The following is a 22,833-nucleotide window of genomic DNA, read 5'->3' on the forward strand; positions in this document are numbered from 1 at the left end:
CACAGGTTATTGAGTACTGGGGTGTTGGTTTACCCAGGTTCTTGAGATCTGGTGTATTGGTTTACACAGGTTCTTTAGTAATGGGATGTTGGTTTACACAGGTTTTTGAGATCTTGTCTGTTAGGTTACACAGATTCTTGAGTACTGGTGTTTTGCTTTATTCAGGTTCTTGATATCTGGTGTGTTGGTTTACACAGGTTCTTGAGTACTGTGGTGTTGGTTTACACAGGTTCTTGCGTACTGTTGTTTTGCTTTACACAGGTTTTTGAGTACAGGTGTATTGCTTTACACATGTTCTTGAGTACTGGGGTGTTGGTTTACACAGGTTCTTGAGTACTGTGGTGTTGGTTTACACAGGTTCTTGAGTACAGGTGTATTGCTTTACACAGGTCCTTGAGTACTGGTGTTGTGCTTTACACATGTTATTGAGTACTGGTGTATTGCTTTACACAGGTTCTTGAGTACAGGTGTATTGCTTTACACAGGTTATTGACTACTGGTGTTGTGCTTTACACAGGTTTTTGAGTACTGGTGTATTGCTTTACACAGGTTTTTGAGTACTGGTGTTTTGCTTTACACAGGTTTTTGAGTACTGGTGTTGTGCTTTACACAGGTTTTTGAGTACTGGTGTTTTGCTTTACACAGGTTTTTGAGTACTGGTGTTTTGCTTTACACAGGTTTTTGAGTACAGGTGTTTTGCTTTACACAGGTCCTTGAAATCTGGGGTGTTGGTTTACATGTTCTTGAGTCCTGGGGTGTTGGTTTACACAGGTTCTTGAGTACTGGGGTGTTGGTTTACACAGGTTCTTGAGTACATGTGTATTGCTTTACACAGGTCCTTGAGATCTGGGGTGTTGGTTTACACATGTTCTTGAGTACTGGGGTGTTGGTTTGCACAGGTTCTTGAGTACTGGGGTGTTGGTGTACACAGGTTCTGTACTGTCATTGCTTGTACCTGGACATATAATAGAAGTGATCTATGCACAAACATGCCTAAGGTCAATTCTGAGTTCACAGAAGGGAGTCTTGACAAATCTTGCAGATCTCATTGCCCTAGATTCTCTTCGTAACATGTCAAGAAAAAGCATTGATTTTTATCTGTTTTTATTTTCATGAAAGCTTGCACAATCAACTAAGGATATTTATAAGAGTGGAGGCATATTGTCTGTCAGGTTTATCGTTTGTCTGACAGCAGAAGAAGCAATTTGTTGCTACTTTGAGATAACTGTTTTTTGTAATGTCTACAAACCCACTCACTACCTGATAAAGACTTAGTCAGACCTTTTACCCCCAGCAGAGGGTCGTCACCTTGATATCTTGCAGATTGAGCCGAGTACAAAGTATAGAGGAGAGTTCTCAGTACTGCTATCAGTCATACAAGCAGCTTTGTTTGTGGGGGGAAGACTGCATGTTTTCTAGCATGTATGCTCTTGAATACATCAGGTTTCAGCATGTATTACCCTAAAAAAGAAAGTAACAATGACAGCAACAATATTTTCAAAAGTAAATTTTGTGACGCTACAGGAAAAAAGTCTACATGGATTTTTGAGTGATAAAGTGTCACAAAGCTGTTTGTCTTTGAAAGAGTTAATATCCATGACCTTTGACATTTGGATTGTTTGTTTTCATGGGAAATTGAAAAAGCATGGCATTTGTTACGGGTTTATAGGGTTTATGTTTTTGACACAGGTAGTTTTCTCAAATCAGTTAAAATGAATATTGAAAGTCATCAAGACTCCATAATAATGGGAGAAATAACGCTATTGGTAGACTTGAAGCTGGTAGAAGTGTATCTGAATAGAAGTATCAGTTAATTTGACATTATTTTGCATGTTAATTTGTTAATTTTCAATAATTAAAGCAGCAATACATATTTGGTGGCTATGTGACTCGCAATGCACAATATTGGTGTCCAACCTCGAATTTATGCATAATTATTTTCATATTTTTAGGAGAGAACAAATTTCATATATAAGATACTTTGCCTAAATGTCATCAATGCTTGGGCGAGTGCTGAGAAAAAAACTAAAAGCGTGATTTTTACAGAAGCCTTTTAGGGCCAATTTTATTTTTATTTTTTTTCTTGAAATTTCAAGATGTTATGATGAAATTTCAAGATACATACTAAGTCGAAATTTCAAGAGGCTATGTTAAAATTTCAAGATATTGACTTGAAATTTCAAATTATCTTGAAATTTCAACTTAGTGTGTATCTTGAAATTTTAACATCACATTTCGAAATTTCAAGTTAGTACATGTATCTTGAAATTTCTACATAGTATCTTGAAATTTCAACTTTCAAAACAAATGGTCCAAAAAAGCCTCTGTAGATTTTTCCTGTTGAAGTAAAAATAGTTTTTGTGAGACTTTTCTTTTAAAACTAAACTACGTCAGTGATGTAGCATTAGCTGCATTACTATTAATAAAACCTCAAGGCAAGTTTTTCATGTTCACTCAGATGGAACTGACAAATATGGCTTAAACAATTTCAAATACAAGGAAGCACTAACACAACATGATCAATACGGCAGTGGAGCATGCATGCACTGTCTAAACATGCAACCCAAACATAACAGGTTTTGTTGGTGCAAGCAATCAACACTTGAGAGACATGACAAGCTTATACTCCTATCTGCATGCAGTCATCTAGGTTACTAACATGATAACTCAAGGAGAGCCTTTCTTCAAATACACACGGACCAGATTACCCCGATTTTAAAAAGGATGGGTATTAACTTGTTCTACCCTATCTGAGTCGGACTCTTATTGCTGTCGACTGTCTTTCAGGATCTGTTGTCTATGTTATTGATTCTATTGAAGCGTTTGTAGGTCAGACTTTTAACCATTGCACTGTTATGGACTGGATGTAGAACTGGATGATTGTATATACATTGGGTATTTCTTCAGAAGCTGGTGAAGGATGTCGGAGAGCTTGTTTTCTGTCATCAAGTTTAGGAGTATTTACGGCTTGTGTATGATGTCCCGATGTGGTGGGTGATAACAGTGTTAAGGTATTGGATAAAACGGTTTTGAAATGGATCTCTAGCTGATGCTGTGATAAGACGAACAATGCTTACTTGGAGAGCGTGGAATCTCTTTCCTTCTGATAAGGTAAGGTGTTGTTGACAGTGGTGTTGTGGATGGCTTGTAGCCACAACAGACTCAGGGTTACGTGCATGGTAACTATTTATGCAAAGTAATCATCATGCATGTTGATACAATCAGTCCGAGATGGATGATTTTTTAGGGTGTCGTGATTCATCAATGCATTTTAGAATTTGGAACCAGAGTGGAATGAAGACCTGTCAATCTGGCAGTGCCGTTCCCAGTGAAATGGTCCAGATTCGGATTACAAATTGAAGTCCAGATATACAGTAAACACTCCTCATAACCAGATAGTGTAATAACAGGATTAACTTGTGTACTTTAGTACGGATTTGTTGACATGCTATGTCCAGGGTTACGTGCTCATGGACTTCACATTGGGATAAAAACTAGTCTTCCTTTAGACTCTGTGTATTAATCTACACATCTGTGAGTGAGTGAGTATGGTTTTACACCGCTTTTAGCAATATTCCAGCAATATCACGGCGGGGTCTACACATCTGTATTTTTTTTCTTTAAAAAGTGTGCACTATGCTCAATAAAATACAGTTACCATGAACTATATTATGATATTCTTTTGTATCCTACTAGGCAATGGCAGGGCAATATACTGTATCTGAAAAGAAAAGAGTATTGTTCTATATTGTGGCATCAAATCTAGTTTTTATGCATGAAAATATTTTTGAAAGATATTCATGATAAATGCAATCATATTGGTCATTATTTCTAAATAATTTGCATCCACATTGAAAAAAACAATCAGGGATACTAAATCTGCATGTTCATCAGTGTTTGCAATAAGTGTGAAAGTTGAATTAAGTGACCTTGTCATAACTCTCATATAAAAGCTAATGATTTAGGGGTCTCAAAAACTTGATAGCACATATTTTTGCATGTTATTGTTAATCAGCGTTAGAAATTAGCACTAGTCCTGTAGTCCTTGCCAAACTGCCCAATAGTTAAGGTGTCATAAGGACTAGTAGAAATGTGCTATTTTAGGGTCTTGCTATGTGTTATCATTAATTGTTAATTATGCCCCACAATCATGTCCTATTAAGTATACAAGTATAATTTCTTTCAATGCTATACTGTGTTGATTTGTACCATTGTTGTATACACATCTTGTTGGGGACAGATGTCTTACGTGTGAGCTGAAACACGAGTCATCCAGTCTATTTTTCACACACTATGCCTTTACACAATAAATACATTGATTTATACATCTGTTGGGAATACAGTAACTCTGTGTAGATCGTCCAGGTTGACTCAGTAGGGATGTGTCACACAGTAGTAGTTGTATCGTCCAGGTTGACTCAGTAGGGATGCGGCACACAGCAGTAGTTGTAAGTGTTTTTGGTTCGTGACAAAAGAAATTATAATGACTTAGCGAACTTACTGTTAAAATTCTGTTCGCGATCATGCATCTAATGAATTATTTATTTGCTATTGCCATGATTACTATGGCTGTGAAAAAAACCATGATTTCTTTTCGTGATTAATGGTTTTCAAATGTGGTTATTGACCTATTCTTTGGTGCATTGTGCTTTTTACATATTTATATCTAGAATGTATGTCCATGGAAATATATACAGAAACACACCGATATCAAGAATTTTGTACATGTGAATATGTTCAGAAACAAATTAGGGGTGAAACAATACACTGGTACATCATGAGTTTTCTTGAGACGGTACGATACATTATACGTTTTTTCTGTATCGATACAAGACAATACGCTTGCATATATGAATCACATAAAAGAATTACTACTGCAACCCCCCTGTTTTCAGTCAGTCAAATATCGCAAAATGTATTGTTATTAGTATTTCAAGTTCACTTCTGAAAATTGTTTCTAAGAACATGGGTTTACAGCTAGCTTCACCTTTGGATCCTGCCCTGAAATATTTATAGTCAAGAAATTTCTTTGCTTGAACATGCATATCGCAATACGTATAGAGGGGCGGTCGGGTAACCTAGTGGTTAAAGCGTTCGCTCGTCACGCCGAAGACCCGGGTTTGATTCCCGACATGGGTACAATGTGTGAAGCCCATTTGTGGTGTCCCCCGCCGTAATATTGCTGGAATATTGCTAAAAGCAGCGTAAAAACCATACTCACTCACTCAATACATATAGTATCGTGACCTAAGTGTCATGATACATACCTTGCTGTATCGCTTTATCCCTGGAACATATTGATATCTGGAATCCATGTACATGGAAATATGGTGGTGTTCAAGGAAATGATGTACAGGCTTCAATGAAGGCAGACATTGATTGTGATGGAGCTGACACTTGATCTATTTATTATTTAGTGAATACATTACACACTGTTACTGTGAGAATAGTTGTTCCGAGTAAGCAAGTTTGTTAGTCCCCAGCCTTTTCGAGCTGTGAATATTTTACTATGCTTACTTAAGTCTGCAACTTCATAAAGCCACAAGTCCAAAGACCAGGTCTAGTCAAGGTTTAGTGCAAGTTTGATATAAAACTCGAAATAACACTCAAATATTCTGGAAGTGGTGTGACATCAGGGGTAATGTATAAACTTTAATTGAGGTGCAAAATTAGATCTCCAGCAATATAGTTGTGATAATTCCCCAAATGTATACTTCTAGTTAAGTAGAATTCTTTGTAAATACTGATGGAAAGAAATAAAGGAACAGATATAAAGTAACACATTTGTTGAACGGAATCCTGTACGTACCGATTGTTTTTTTGTAAAGTGGTGAGCTTGATACAAGCATTTCATGTGATGTCTTATTTTACTGTTAGGAAGGTAGGAGTGAGTGAGTATGGTTTTACGCCGCTTTTAGCAATATTCCAACAATATCACGGCGGGGGACACCAGAAATGGTCTTCACACATTGTACCAATGTCGGGAATCGAACCCGGGTCTTCGGCGTGACGACCAAACGCTTTAACCACTAGGCTACCCGACCGCCCCTAGGAAGGTATGAATCACCTGTACTACTGAAAAGAAGCCTGATTTTTTCACGCAGTGTCGAATTAACTATTATAAGTCATATAAAACATTTGTGCATTCTTTATTTTCTTCGAGTAGAATATATATTGATTACCGCATTTAAAATTGTCTATGCAACATTCTTATGTGTTCCCTTATTTTATTCCATCAGTATACTGACATTCAAAGGCTCATCACAAACATTTTCTAAATGCTGCCATTTATCTTTTTATTTGGAAACAGTGTTGAGATGGAGGATAGTCATTGCACATTTGAAATATTTACAGGCCAATGTTTATCAGCACCGTTGCTTCCTCGCATGACAACTTGCCATTATTGTTTGGAAGCATTAAGAATGTTGAGAGTGAATTGTTTATGTCTTGTGAACTGATTACTGGTAGACAGAGGAAATCAGGCATGGCAGCTTACATCAATGAGACTCTAGATGGTAATTAGGAATGGTGAATTATTGAAGACCCTCGTACCAGCAGGAAGTGCAGACTGATCGGCCCCTTTCGATAGGCAGCCTGTGCTTGTAAGATGTTGTCGTGATTGGTGATCAACTCATTGTAGAATTGCTTGATTAAGCCTCACCTTATCTTTATGTTAACTGGGGGCATGGCCCAGTCATCTAACTCTCAGGTGCTTCAGTTTATGTCCCTCTGGCGTGCAAGAAACAGATTGTGTGTTTAAATCCCAGACTTGCCCTGATTATGTTTCTAGGTTTGTAGAACACTAACCATGCTCGTGGATTTCACCAAAGTTGTAAATGTTTAAGATCTCATAATGTTGGACTTTCCCACATCAATCTGAGCTGTCATGGCATAACTGATATTCTTTCCAAAAGCATAAATAAACTCACCCACTGTTGGTGGCATGGGAGGCCCATGGGCCTCAGTCATCAAAGGCACAATTTTTGTACAGAGTTGTGTCCCTTAGGAATGCCAGGATCCTATGATGGAGGATTTCTGTTTTGTTGTGATAATGGTCCTTGGTTTGTCAGAATCTTGCCCTTTTTTATGGGTTTCACCAAAGTGACAAATGGCCAAGACCTGTTTTCCTCCCAGATCATGCTGTTATACTATTATATAACTGACATACCGGTCAAAAACTCTGTAAAACCCTCCCTCCCTCCCTGCCTTATTTCCTCCCTTCTTCCCTCTCTTGCTCACTCACTCATTTACAGGGAGCGTTAGGGGTTCTTGGGGGCGGTCGGGTAGCCTAGTGGTTAAGGCCTTCGCTCATCACGCTGAAGACCTGGGTTCGATTCTTGACATGGGTACAATGTGTGTGAAGTCCATTTCTGGTGCGCCCCTCCGTGATATTGCTGGAATATTGCTGGAATATTGCTTAAAGTGGTGTAAAACCTCACTCACTCCCTCCCTCCCTCCCTCCCTCACTCACTCACTCACTCACTCTAAGGTAACTTGTTATTTGAAACTATTGATTCACAAATCTTAACTGAATCTTTGATACTGAACATTAGGTTTATGAAAGGAACCTCGACTTATATTTCAAACACTGACCATTTTCAGTGTCTTCTGATGCAACATTGCTAAGTCTATTTAATAATAACAACCGAAGCTTCAGTGATATATACAATAAGACACTGCAATAGTTACAAGGTGTAGACAATGACTAATAAATGGGAACCAGACTTAAGAAATACAGTTTGTGTTACCCTCAAGTGTAGTGTAATAAAGTATAGCTTTGTCCTAAACTGTTATTGTTAAAGAATGAAGACGAATGGTAATTTGGACCATGTCAAGACGTCAGTCCATTTTGACATAAAGTGTTCTTTATCACAGAATAAAATACTTTTGGCGATCTGTTATCATATCGTAGAATGTGGGTCACCTTCTCCGAAAGACCTCACTTCCCAATATGAGTACTGTATTATGTGTGAAGGTTATCCTTGCTTGCCATTACTGTTTTGTTGCTGAAATCTGCATAACAGCTCAGTCACTTTTTTGTAGTATCTACTGTATTCGACATAATGAGTGCCCAGTGTGCTCTCAAAATTAGAAATAGGGGGCTTTTATTAGAAATATTATTTTTGTGAAAAACAACAGAGTTTAAAGATCGTAAATTTCGTGGTTTATGCTGACAGCCTGAAATGTTTATATACGACAGATATATTTTTCAAGAATTTAATTTCCCATGATTAAGGATGCAAATAACACACGTATTATACACATATAAATAAGTCTTGTGTACATTGATCAATCGGAAGGGGTGCTAATTGGGATTGTTCACTAGCCAATATATTAGCAAATATCGCCGTAGGCGCTTATTAGAGCGGGGCGCTTATTACGTCGAATACGGTACCCATATTGTAGAATCCAGTTTCAAAGGAACATTATTGATATTTCCTGTCCAAGGTTAATTATATTTTATGAACAACTGTGAAGCTGATTTGAGAGTAATGGTTATGCATGCATACTGTAGGGTACTTGCCAGTTCTCTGTTTCCCACAGCAAGGTAGAAAGACGTATCAGGTGTACTCTGTCCTTACTTGATTGATTCAAGCAGGGTATGGATAATAAAAGTCGGCTTTTGATGTTTTCAGTTCAAAGACTAACATTTAGAAACAGTGTTACTGGCCCATTTAATGTCAGCTATGTTATTTATATTGCCTTGCTGGCTATACTGATATTTTTTTCTAAACAATGAGTTACCTTGCCTTGACATTGGCATGACATGGGTTTGAAATTTACATGAAAACTTCATTAGAGTCCTGGGATAAGTGACTTGTCTTGAATGTGTAACAAGAACTCAAGAAATACAGTGTAGCATGTAACACAAATAAAGTTCTTTCATATAGTTGAAAATACACTGAAATATGGTTATAACAACCCAAAGGGACCACTTATTTTGGCTCATTACATGTTATAACCGTAGTTCGTTATAAGCATATGTGCAGCATATACAGAGCACATGTCCGGAACCAAAAAATCAGTTTTTTCATATCCATCAGTTTGTTATGAGCAAGTTAGTTTAAGTTTAATGTACTGTCATTTCATTCAAGGTGTGATATTTCAGTTTCTGAGAGGTAGAAGTGAACTAACATTTAGTCAGAGAAATAATGTTCTCATTTTAAAATATACATCAATAAAATGAAAGGGAAAATTCAAATGGAGCACAGAACAATACTTAATTCCCTATAGTTGAGGCAATCTAGACATGCCAAATCATTCTAGACTTAAGTTGGATTCCTTTTTTAATACGGGGGCACGGGTGGCCCAGTCGTCTAAGGCGCCGCGATTTGCTGTGCAGAGTTTCGCCCTTGGGCACGCCAGAAACCTATGATTTTGGGTTCGATTCCCGGTTTGCCCCGATTATGTTTCAAGGTTTGTCAGCACCATACCCGTGCTCGTGGGTTTCACCAAAGTGGTAAACGTCTGAGTCCTGCTTCACTTTATGCTTTCCTCCCACATTAAGCTGACATGCCTTGATATACATGTAACTGGAATAATGTTAACGGCATTAAACCCAACTCATTCACTCACTAACTCCTTATTTAATACACGTTTTCTCTGGCCTGGGAGACAGAATAAGGTAGAACTAGCCAGCAGGGCTATTGGCTGTCTTTATTCCACTAGCCCTTTGAAGCATTTACTTGATACATGCTTGCGGATCAGTGTTTATTTGTAGAGCTGTGCTGCAAGTGAAGTGCATTGCGCCCGGTGGGAATGTTTCGGGACAATGTAGTATGTGGATGTTAAGTGTTGATACTCAATCACAATTGTTGAAGAAAAAGGTCAAACAGCAGCCGTGAAAATGTCATGTGTGAGTAATTGATTAAATGCATTGTATAAAAAGTAGATATTCTTTGGCCTTTAAGAGAACAGTATCTCCACTGACAGGGAAAAACAACACAGTACATGTTTCTGTAAGCACATTATAACTCCTGCTCTTTAAACATTAACCAGAATTAATGTGAAGTGGGGGAAATGTAATGCAAATTCTGTATCGCGTGCTGGATATGTGATAGCTTCACAGTAACATAACCTGTATGTACTTCTCTTTCGCTCTGTTAAAGGTTTGGTTTCTTTGTTTGTTGTTTAACGCCGCACTCAGCCAAATTCCAGCTATATGTCGGCGATCTGTAAATAATCAAGCCTGGACCAGACAATCCAGTGATTGACATCATGAGCATCAATGCATGCAATTGGGATTCGATGACATGCATCAACCAAGTCAGCGAGCCTGACCACCCGATCCCGTTAGTCGCCTCTTACGACAAGCAGTCACCTTTTACATCATGCATGGGTTGCTGAAGACCGATTTTACCCCGGATCTTCACAGGACTTTTTTAAAGTTAATAATCTTACAAAATGAAAGTAACAATTAAGTTTTAAACAATATTTGCTGGAATATAAATGCATCTTTATAGTCTATGGTCATCATCTTCAAAGGTTGATAGTGACCAGTGACTATATAGATGCATTTACATTCCAACAAATATTGTTTAAAACCTAATTGTAACTTACATTTTGTAAGATTTTTGGTGTCATTTAATTATATTTTTTACGAATCAGAGTGGTTGTATAAATTGCAACAATTTTATTTTTTTGAATGATGCTTTCGGCTTTGGTTGGTCGAATCTATAAGACACAAAATTTGAATAGGGTTGACATTAAAAAGTGTTCCTGAGAATATAAATCTGAATTGGAACAAAGTTCTATTGTGACTGTGACAGAGAAGTGTTAATAGCATACATGTATTTGGCTATGGTGAAGCCGTGCAGAATCCATCCCGAGCTGATTACTTGTGGATTATTGGGGCTAGAGTCCGACACCTTGAGATTAAGGCTGAGAATGGATTGTGGAAATCATCTGATTAGTGTTTAGCATGTTACCTTGAGCGACCATCGTGTGACCATTGTTTATGTCAGTTTCTAGGGCTGCCAAGTGTCGGGCTGCCGGGTAGGGATTGTTGGGTGTTGGTCAGAGACCATTGTCATGGTATGGGATATCAATTACTGATATTGATGAAGCTGGACTTGCTCAGACCTGATGTCTTACTCATACACTTTGTGCTAGGAGGCAGTCTCTGCTTGATAGGGAGGTTTTAGTCATTGCCCTGACTAAGGCACTAGGGAAATGAGTGGGTATTGTTTTTTTGTCTATGTTTGGTGAGTCGGCCTTGATTAGGATTGGGAAATGCTCATCTTTTCAAAATACAGGGGGACTTGGGATATGTTGTGTGGTTTTATTAAAGTCACAATTTGCTGTGCAGAGTTGTGTCCCTTATGAGCACCCAAAACTCCTGATTATGAGTTCGAACCCCAAATTGACCTGATTATGTTTTGAGGTTTGTCTGCACCGTGAGTCATCCATGCTCACTGGTTTCACCAAAGTGGTTTCCATGTAAGTCTGTTTTACTTCTGACTCCCTACACATTGTCCATACCTTACAGGCTTGTATACACTATGTTGTTCCAACCCCCAGAATACATGAGGCCGATATGTGTTGTAGTGACACGTGTCTACTTTCAGTCAAGCAATGACATGGAGCACTGACAGCAGTCAGACGAGCTGAACAAACTCCTTACATAAATATTGTGTGAACCAGTAATATTCAACTGGTAGAACGCCTGTAACAAAAGAGCCTAACTATAAAGATTAACTATAGTTACCGTATTCGACGTAATAAGCACCCAGGGCGCTCTCAAAATTAGAAATAGGGGGCACTTATTGGAATATTATTTTGGTGGCAAAAACAGAGTTGAAAGATACATTTCGTGGTTTATGCTGACGGCCTGACTGTTTATTTTTATTTTATATATTTTTCCAGAATTTAATTGCCCATAATTAAGAGTGCATATAACACACAAGTGCATATTATACACGAATAAATAGTCTTGTGTACATTGATCAATCGGAAGGGATGCTAATTGGGATTGTTCCCTTGCAACTATATTAGCAAAAATCGACATGCACGTTTATTAGAGCGGGGCGCTTATTACGTCGAATACGGTATACACTAAAATAGGGTGTTACTCCTTTTCAGTAGTACAGGGTTTTACATGACTCACAAATGTGCCTCCAGTACACACAAATGTAGAGAATGGACGTAGAAAACAAATATACTGCGTCCCAAGGGACACACAATAATACTCATTGTACCTACAGCGCATGCATCAACAGTGATCGGTGTTATTTCATCCATCAGTAATTACCACTGGCCACCTGATCATTGATTCACTCCTGGCTCTAAAGTCATGATCAAGATGTACAGTACACTACACCATATCATTACTTTACAGGCCCCTCATATTGCCTGCAAGGACCCTCCAAAGTAATTATTGGGAGTCCCCTGACCTCAAGTTTTGTAAGTCAAAGTCAAACCCTGGTAGTATATTTGTGTTTGCATTCTTTTGCCATTACAGAAGCATGCACCCTTTTGAGTCTAATTATGATTAATATTGTGATTAATATTGTATGATGATGATGATGATGATGATGACGACGACGACGAAAAGATGGTGATGATGATTATGATGATGATGATGACGATGACGACGGTGATGACGATGATGATGATGATGATGATGATGATGATGATTAGACCCATTATTATCCGAACCAAAATGTATATATTCTTGACAATAGCAGGAAAGGATGTGAGCCACAATGACTCAGCGTCACACAGCTGTAGTGTTTAACAATATATACATGGTCACATCGGAAATGGTGCATATCTCCCCGAGAGACACATTGTCCTTGACTAATTAGTTCTTTTGGATTATCACCTTTTGTCTGGAGCAACATGACATGGCGCATGGCATCCAAGATGGTGGTGTATGTAGGTCACAATTCCCACGGTGGGCCGTTCTTTGGTAGATCAACATTTGTGCACCTTGTGACTGTGCACTCACTGACCTCTCACGCCTTCATTCACTCCTCTCTCCCCTAGGGCGCTCGGGTAGCCTATTAGTTAAAGCATTCGCTCGTCATGCTGAAGATGCTGGTTCGATTCCTGACATGTACAATGTGTGAAGCCCATTTCTGGTGTTCCCTGCCGTGATATTGCTGGAATATTGCTTAAAGCGGCATAAAACCATACTCACTCACTCCTCTCACTAATCACAACACCACCTCTCACTCCTTCATTCATGTCTCGATCTCCCTCCATCATTTACACTTTCACTCCTCTCACTCCTTCATTCACTCCTCCCTCCTTCATTCACTCCTCCCTCCTTCATTCACTCCTCCCTCCTTCATTCATTCCCTCACTCCTTCATTCACTCCTCTCCCTCCTTCATTCATTCCTCTCACTCCTTCATTCACTCTTCTAACTCCTCTCCCTCCTTCATTCACTCCTCTAACTCCTTTCCCTCTTTCATTCACTCCTTCATTCACTCCTCTCACTCCTTTATTCACTCCTCTCTCTCCTTCATTCACTCCTCTCACTCCTTCATTCACTCCTTCATTCACTCCTCTCACTCCTTCATTCACTCCTCTCCTTCCTTCATTCACTCCTTCATTCACTCCTCTCACTCCTTCATTCACTCCTTCATTCACTCCTTCATTCACTCCTCTCACTCCTTCATTCACTCTTCTAACTCCTCTCCCTCCTTCATTCACTCCTCTAACTCCTCTCCCTCCTTCATTCACTCCTTCATTCACTCCTCTCACTCCTTCATTCACTCCTCTAACTCCTCTCCCTCCTTCATTCACTCATTCATTCACTCCTCCCTCCTTCATTCACTCCTCTCACTCCTTCATTCACTTATTCATTCAGTAACTCCTCTCCCTCCTTCATTCACTCCTTCATTCACTCCTCTCACTCCTTCATTCACTCATTCATTCACTCCTTCATTCACTCCTCTCCCTCCTTCATTCACTCCTTCATTCACTCCTCTCACTCCTTCATTCACTCATTCATTCACTCCTCCCTCCTTCATTCACACCTCTCCCTCCTTCATTCACTCCTCCCCCTCCTTCATTCACTCTTCTCACTCCTTCATTCACACCTCTCCCTCCTTCATTCACTCCTTCATTCACTCCTCTCACTCCTTCATTCACTCCTTCATTCACTCCTCTCACTCCTTCATTCACTCCTCTCCTTCCTTCATTCACTCCTTCATTCACTCCTCTCACTCCTTCATTCACTCCTTCATTCACTCCTCTCACTCCTTCATTCACTCTTTTAACTCCTCTCCCTCCTTCATTCACTCCTCTAACTCCTCTCCCTCCTTCATTCACTCCTCTAACTCCTTTCCCTCTTTCATTCACTCCTTCATTCACTCCTCTCACTCCTTTATTCACTCCTCTCCCTCCTTCATTCACTCCTCTCACTCCTTCATTCACTCCTTCATTCACTCCTCTCACTCCTTCATTCACTCCTCTCCTTCCTTCATTCACTCCTTCATTCACTCCTCTCACTCCTTCATTCACTCCTTCATTCACTCCTTCATTCACTCCTCTCACTCCTTCATTCACTCTTCTAACTCCTCTCCCTCCTTCATTCACTCCTCTAACTCCTCTCCCTCCTTCATTCACTCCTCTAACTCCTTTCCCTCTTTCATTCACTCCTCTAACTCCTCTCCCTCCTTCATTCACTCCTTCATTCACTCCTCTCACTCCTTCATTCACTCCTCTAACTCCTCTCCCTCCTTCATTCACTCCTCTAACTCCTTTCCCTCTTTCATTCACTCCTTCATTCACTCCTCTCACTCCTTTATTCACTCCTCTCCCTCCTTCATTCACTCCTCTCACTCCTTCATTCACTCCTCTCACTCCTTCATTCACTCCTCTCCTTCCTTCATTCACTCCTTCATTCACTCCTCTCACTCCTTCATTCACTCCTTCATTCACTCCTTCATTCACTCCTCTCACTCCTTCATTCACTCTTCTAATTCCTTTCCCTCCTTCATTCACTCCTCTAACTCCTCTCCCTCCTTCATTCACTCCTCTAACTCCTTTCCCTCTTTCATTCACTCCTTCATTCACTCCTCTCACTCCTTTATTCACTCCTCTCCCTCCTTCATTCATTCCTCTCACTCCTTCATTCACTCTTCTAACTCCTCTCCCTCCTTCATTCACTCCTCTAACTCCTTTCCCTCTTTCATTCACTCCTTCATTCACTCCTCTGACTCCTTTATTCACTCCTCTCCCTCCTTCATTCACTCCTCTAACTCCTTTCCCTCTTTCATTCACTCCTTCATTCACTCCTCTCACTCCTTCATTCACTCCTCTCCTTCCTTCATTCACTCCTTCATTCACTCCTCTCACTCCTTCATTCACTCCTTCATTCACTCCTTCATTCACTCCTCACTCCTTCATTCACTCTTCTAACTCCTCTCCCTCCTTCATTCACTCCTCTAACTCCTCTCCCTCCTTCATTCACTCCTTCATTCACTCCTCTCACTCCTTCATTCACTCCTCTAACTCCTCTCCCTCCTTCATTCACTCATTCATTCACTCCTCCCTCCTTCATTCACTCCTCTCACTCCTTCATTCACTTATTCATTCAGTAACTCCTCTCCCTCCTTCATTCACTCCTTCATTCACTCCTCTCCTTCATTCACTCATTCATTCACTCCTTCATTCACTCCTCTCCCTCCTTCATTCACTCCTTCATTCACTCCTCTCACTCCTTCATTCACTCATTCATTCACTCCTCCCTCCTTCATTCACACCTCTCCCTCCTTCATTCACTCCTCCCCCTCCTTCATTCACTCTTCTCACTCCTTCATTCACACCTCTCCCTCCTTCATTCACTCCTTCATTCACTCCTCTCACTCCTTCATTCACTCCTTCATTCACTCCTCTCCCTCCTTCATTCACTCCTCTAACTCCTCTCCCTCCTTCATTCACTCCTTCATTCACTCCTCTCACTCCTTCATTCACTCCTCTCCCTCCTTCATTCACTCATTCATTCACTCCTCCCTCCTTCATTCACTCCTCTCACTCCTTCATTCACTCCTTCATTCACTCCTCCCTCCTTCATTCACTCCTTCATTCACTCCACTCACTCCTTCATTCACTCCTTCATTCACTCCTCTCCCTCCTTCATTCACTCCTTCATTCACTCTTCTCACTCCTTCATTCACTCCACTCACTCCTTCATTCACTCCTTCATTCACCCCTCTCCCTCCTTCATTCACTCCTTCATTCACTCTTCTCACTCCTTCATTCACTCCACTCACTCCTTCATTCACTCTTTCATTCACTCCTCTCCCTCCTTCATTCACTCCTTCATTCACTCTTCTCACTCCTTCATTCACTCCTTTCACTCCTTCATGCACTCCTCTCCCTCCTTCATTCACGCCTTCATTCACTCGTCCCTACTTCATTCACTCCTTCACTCATTCCTCTCACTCCTTCATTCACTCCTCTCGCTCTTTCATTCACTCCTCCCCCTCCATTCACTCCACTCACTCCTTCATTCACTCCCTCCCTCCCTCCTTCATTCACTCCTCACTCCATTCACTCCCTCACTCCTATGTGCGATCAATACTATAATCCCTACGTTCAGCCCTCCCCCTTCAGTTTGAGCCTGTTGACTTCCTATAAGCAGTGTATAGATCATGAACCAATCCTTGTCCCTCAGCGTGGTCTCCAAGCTGTGTTTGTACAGCCAGGTGGTCTCCTGCCACTTACTTCAAGGCCAACACAACACACACAACCACTCATAGGCTCAGCATATATATAGTAGCAAAGTACATTTCCACCGTATTGTATCTCAGTCAGCGTGTATAGACATAACTGTAGTCACTCGGAAGACTATGGGGTCTTTAAAACCGATGTGTGTGTACATGAAACTCACTTGACAACACAGGGGATTTGTAATGGAATATTTCTACAGTTAGTCACACTTATATTTCTAACAGTTATTTATGTGATTGGTACTTTTTTCAAAGATGTCTAGACTGGCTCCGTGGTCTAGTTGTAGAGCGTGCGCCCGAAGAGCGGAAGGTCAGGGGTTTGATCGCCAAAGACGTTAAAAGATGGTACTTGTTGTTAAGCTGTCTGGCGGTTGGCATTAAGGGGATAAAACAAGGACTGGTGGGCACGGAGTCAGTAGACTGTGTCTGAATGGGGTATTCATGTTAAACTGCGGCATGGTATCTCAGTGAGCTAGCACTATAATATAGCATCAGTCTGGACTAGTACAAGCAGACACACACACACACGCACGCACGCCATATAAGTGCAATAAAAGTGGACGCCACGTTAAACCCCATTTCACCTCACCTTCACCATCACCTCACCTTCACCTCAAATATGTCTACCATGTAGAGAGACGTTTCAGTCAAAACCTTACTGTCATGCATGCACATATTTATCATTCCTAGAGGCTGATAATTGGCCTTAGGTTTAATGCACATATTGGTTGAAAACCCAGAATTTAAATTTCCCATTACAGATGGTTATAATTATAACAACTGAAGAACAAGAATATACAAGAGGTTTTGTGGACAGCAAGGAGAAGAGAAAGGGCTTCCATACTCAGTACTTACTGTATTGAATGTAATATTGAGATACCTTTGGCTTAAAGACATTCAGAACTTTACAAAAAATTCCATTTTAAAGAAAACAATGCCATTTCCCTCAATTTCCATGCCATAGTTGCCTGAGGTTGAAATCCTTGGTAGATCCCTGGCATATCTGATTGTCTTACATAATAGTCTCAAATTGATGAAGACTGATAACTTTCGACTACTTATTAAAGCCATGATAGTTGGTGAGGTGATTTCTGTTAAATAAAACCACCATGACACATGCAGAGTGTTGCTCCAGTCTGCAACATACCACTAGTCCACATCTTCCCGAGGCAAGAGCGTCCACTAGACTTTATATCAAAGTCTTGTTTCCACCCTTGCCATATCAAGCCCCCTTTCCTTTGCTAAATATGATTGGACTATCGCACATATCGCTAATGCAATCAGAGAACATTTCACAAAATCCACATCCACAACTGGTATACCTTCCTATGACAGTGATTTACTGCTGCCTGTTTTTGTTGACACGTCGTTTTCATTTTTTAAACCCCCAAACCATTGCCTATGTTTTTGTGTCAGGGATGAAATTGTGAATGTTTTCATTATCTGATCGACGAGGTCGTCCCATATAGGAGTCTCACTTTTTGTGAAGCTTTACTTGATTAGAACTGCGATCTCATTGGATTTTGCATTTTCATTACAAGGGGCACAACTCGTGATCTAAGCAAGGTGGTACCAGGGTCGAGGCTAGAAAAGTCACGCCTCGATGTGGCAAGGGTAGAAACTAGGCTTTGATATAGGCTAGTGGACACACTTGCCTTAGGAAGATGCTAGCCCAAAACCTGAATATGGTAGTAAAAGTCTGTTTGTTCTAGTAAGCTCAGCTAATTATAGTCCTCCATATAATAATATTAAACTCTGTTGAAAGTGATGCTAAGAGCCAAGTTGAGGAAGTAGCCTCAAGAGACTGTGGCCCAGAATGCTGCTTTTCCATCAGTCCCTGCTGTATTCGGTGGGCAAAAATTAAAAAAATTGATGTCTATTTTTGTAAATTCTCCAAACAAATTTTGATAATTTTGCACAACATTCTGCAAACTTTTAAGCTGAATTTCCATGATGTTTGTAGTTTTATGCCAGGCATTCTTGGAGACATACAGACGTGCACTTTCGCTAACCAATAATACAAAAGTATACTTACCTTCAAAACAAAATATATATCTGTTTACATGTATAAAGCTTTCACCTCACATGTTAAACTTCTGCAATGAATTTAATGAATTCCACAGCAGATAAATACAAGAATTTTGTGATTTGCTGATTTTTCTGGAATTCTTACAGGGCTGTTTCAACAACAAATCATTTATTTATATGAAAGTCATTCTGCCCTTGAGTCAAAACCGTAGCTGGCTTCTTGAATCACTGATGATGACACAAACAAACAAACAAACAGTTAATGCATTTCAGTGGTGCATGTTGAAATGCATTTTTGATGCATGTCAGGTGACAGAAATCAATGAGACGTCAATATTCACACCGCAACTCTTTTCATTGACTCAGTTGAAAATGGCAAGAATAGAAAGACCCTTCAAACAAAGATTGAATAATTGCGGTAAATATTCACCTGTAACGACATTTCTGTTTGTGACTGATGTTAAATTTGATCCGCACCTGACAGCTAGAACAATAGGATGCTGTTTATTACCGGTAATACATTACTGTTTGGGAGATAATCCCTTGTACGTCACAATATATGAAATGTTTTATCAGGGTCATATAGTATTCATTATTTATTGATAAATAGCAGTAAGTTCACTAAATTTATTGACATGATGAAACTACCCCTGTAGTAGATGCAACCTGTGTTTGTTTCCAGATGATGAGATGAAACATAGTGAATACTGAATTGCAAACAACTGTTTTGAAGTTAGCGTATGATATATGTGTTTTAGGGCTGGGACGGGTCCAAATTTACTACCCAGGTACCCACCCCCCTATTACCTGACCCTATTCGGGTACCCACTGTAGGTATCAAGAGATAGGTACGAAATGTCCGGTTGGGAATAGTTTGATCGTAGCCCTGGAAAAATGTATTTAGATATAGGTATAAAACGATCTGGTTATGCATACAAAGAGTTTAATTTTTATTCAAACACATGAAAGTCAGGGGGAATGTGTGCATAGTCAGAAAGAAATGTGAACATTAGTTCTAGATAAGTTTTTTGATTAAACAATATATCACGTGACAAACCAAGGTTCTGGGTTGTCCTGTGGGTACCCGGGTCCTACTCAGGACCCACCCAACCCGAGTACCTGAGTCACCCGTCCCAGACCTAATGAGTGAGTGAGTTGGGTTTAACGCCGCTTTTAACAGTATTCCAGTTATATCACGGCGTGTCAGCTTAATGTGGGAGGAAAGCCCGAAGTGATGCAGGTCTCAGACGTTTACCACTTCGGTGAAATCCACGAACACGGACAAACTGACAAACCTAGAAACATAATATGGGTGAACTGGGATTCGAAACCACAATCATAGGTTTCTGGCGTGCCCAAGGGATGCATCTCTGCACAACGAATCGCGGCACCTTAGACGACTGGGCCACCCGTGCCAGCACTAATGCATTTACTGATGTGACTGGTATGGCTTAGTCCCAACTAAAAGTTTTTTGTCACTTTTGATTTTCCTTATTGCAATTGTAAAATGTGGTATGTTAATGTAGCAGAATCACCTTTCTAGGTGATACCTGTGTATATTACTGGGATTAAACCATTATGTTGATGTCATGCTATTGTTGTTCCAGTTGTCTGAGCCAGGAATTAATAGGGCATTCTGAACGTGCACGTTAGACAAGTAAAACTAACGCAACTATAGGTCACTATGCAAAGTTATTGAGAAATTATATGTCAGCTATAACAAGTCGGAGGGCGCTGGGGAAGACTAGTGGTTAAAGCGTTCGCTTGTCACGCCAAACACCCGGGTTCTATTCACAACATGGGTAAAGTGCGTGAAGCCCATTTCTGGTGTCCCCTGCCGTGATATTGCTAGAATATTGCTAAAAGCGGTGTAAAACCATACTCACTATAACAACTCGGAGAAATCACTTGAGTCTCTTGATTCCGGAAGTAAAACAGATTCCTGTGATAAGCTCATCTCTTAAAAGAATTTGTGGCATTGCATTCTAACCCAGGTCGTAAAAACAAAGGATGGCATATTTGGAAAGATGGGTTATTATTATCCTAACCAACACAATGTTTGTATTCCATTCAACTGCCCAAGAATAGTTCCCTAGTGCCCTGTGTGTGTCGTAAGGGGCGACTTCTGTCCGGTCTCAAGAGAAAAATGGGTTCCAAGTTCCCAATGCTTGTGGTTAATACACAGTTTGAGTGTTTTGTCTCTTTTTCCAGCTAAAGACAGAGGAAGATGCTAAACTTGGACGTATCCTGAGCAAACAACGGTACCATCAGAACCAGCTTCAAACCCAGACACGTCCAGTCAGATCAGACTCACTCACGTCCCGCTCACCCCGGTCACTTGACACATCAGGTGAGTGAACTTCTTCCATAGAATGTCAGTTATTTACAGACTGCAGTTATATAGCTGGACTATTGCTGAGTGTGGCGTTAAACAACAAACCAACAAATCTCAGTCAGTTACTGAGAGTTCAAAAGCTCTGAGTTTAGGATCTGATGTTGAAACCCTTCTGTCCAACACATTATCTGATATGACTTGATGGACTCTATCCTTTCATCTTTAATCTTGGGACTTTATTACTAAGGATCTGCAGCTTACAACTCATAGGCTCTATGGGTTGAGAGGTGGAGGGGTAGTCTAGTGGTTAAAGTGTTTGCTCGTCACGCCAAAGACCTGGGTTCGATTCCCCACATGGGTACGATGTGTGAAGCCCATTTCTGGTGTCCCGTGCCGTGATATTGCTGGAATATTGCTAAAAGCGGCGTAAAACTGTTCCCACTCACTCACTCAATCGGTAGAAGCTCAGCACTGTCAGTGTCAGGTGTGGTGTCATTCTCTCAACCAAGACGTGTAGGGAAGTAGGCTAGCCAATAAATCATCAGCTGCATGTCAAGCGCCTCTACCAAACATACACCAGAAACTGATTCTACTAATGTAATTGTGACCATCAGTCAAGGGGGAGGGGCTGGTATGTCTTCCAGGCTGCTGTGCAGAGTTCACACCCTTTGCTCATCAAAACCTATGATCATGGGTTCCAATCCCAGATACGCCCTGACAATGTTTCTTGATTTGTCAGCACCATATATGTTCTCAATGGTTTCACCAAAAGGTCAACGTATAGATACATGCATCAATTGGCCTTTCCTCCCTCAAGCTAACATGCTGTGATATTACTGAAGTAATGTTCAAAATGGGCATTACACCCAACTCACTTTCAGAGTGGTCATCTGTGGCTTTGGGCAAAGTTTAGTGTGTAATTGTGTACCCTGTTTATCATCAGTCAACGTTCTGTTCATCACAGAGAAGGCTTAATTTATTATATACTTCAGTGTTTAAGACTGAGTTTTCTGAAGTTGAGAAAAGGGATATTTTATTTGCAGTGACTATAACACATGATATTTCACTGCAATGAAATTTTATGAACTAGGGGCGGTCGGGTAGCCTAGTGGTTAAAGCGTTCGCTCATCACGCCGAAGACCCGGGTTCGATTCCCGACATGGGTACAATGTGTGAAGCCCATTTCTGGTGTCCCCCGCCGTGATATTGCTGGAATATTGCTAAAAGTGGCGTAAAACATACTCACTCACTCACTTTTATGAACTAATAAGAGTTACCTCCTTGCAAATAGTCTCCCTTTGTTTGAAGTGTCTGCCCCATACACAAACTATTGACATCCTTTTTACATCAGTTCCACATGGACAAAGCAAAATGATGACAGATGGTCATTTATGGAGTTTTTATCACTCCGTTTGTTATTCTCTAAAAAATGTTTCATTATAAACTGTAAATTTCTCAATTAACTCGAGACTGTTCGTTTCGAAAGTACAATATTTGTTTCTTGATCAGCATGTATTCCTTCATTTCCAACAGCGGTCTCATAGTTTTCAAGAATATTTTTTGTTGAAGTTATTTTTGTATATAATCTTATACAAATAGATGATAAAGATTTTTAGTGACCTCAAATATTGTTGCATGGGTATGTTGCTGACAAACCTAGAAACATAATCAGGGTGAACTGGGATTCAAACCCACAATCATAGGTTTCTGGCATTTCTGGATGCAACTCAGCGAATTGCGGCGCCTTAGACGACTGGGCCACCTGTGCCCCCTCAATGAGTTGGAA

The 22,833-nt window shown here is 40.3% G+C and overlaps 1 protein-coding gene across 1 annotated transcript in view; it reads left to right on the forward strand.

The window, feature by feature from the left end:
- The window catches only part of LOC139475545 (serine-rich adhesin for platelets-like), a 49,190-nt gene that overhangs the window by 7,042 nt on the left and 19,315 nt on the right, over positions 1 to 22,833 (forward strand). Inside the window, exon 2 of the mRNA XM_071258735.1 lies at positions 20,924 to 21,062. Coding sequence (XP_071114836.1) covers positions 20,924 to 21,062 — 139 coding nt within the window. The remainder of the gene's footprint in view (positions 1 to 20,923; positions 21,063 to 22,833) is intronic.

The sequence above is a fragment of the Haliotis cracherodii genome, unplaced genomic scaffold, assembly GCF_022045235.1.
Source record: "Haliotis cracherodii isolate W230 unplaced genomic scaffold, xgHalCrac1.p SCAF_3, whole genome shotgun sequence".
Taxonomy (NCBI): domain Eukaryota; kingdom Metazoa; phylum Mollusca; class Gastropoda; order Lepetellida; family Haliotidae; genus Haliotis; species Haliotis cracherodii.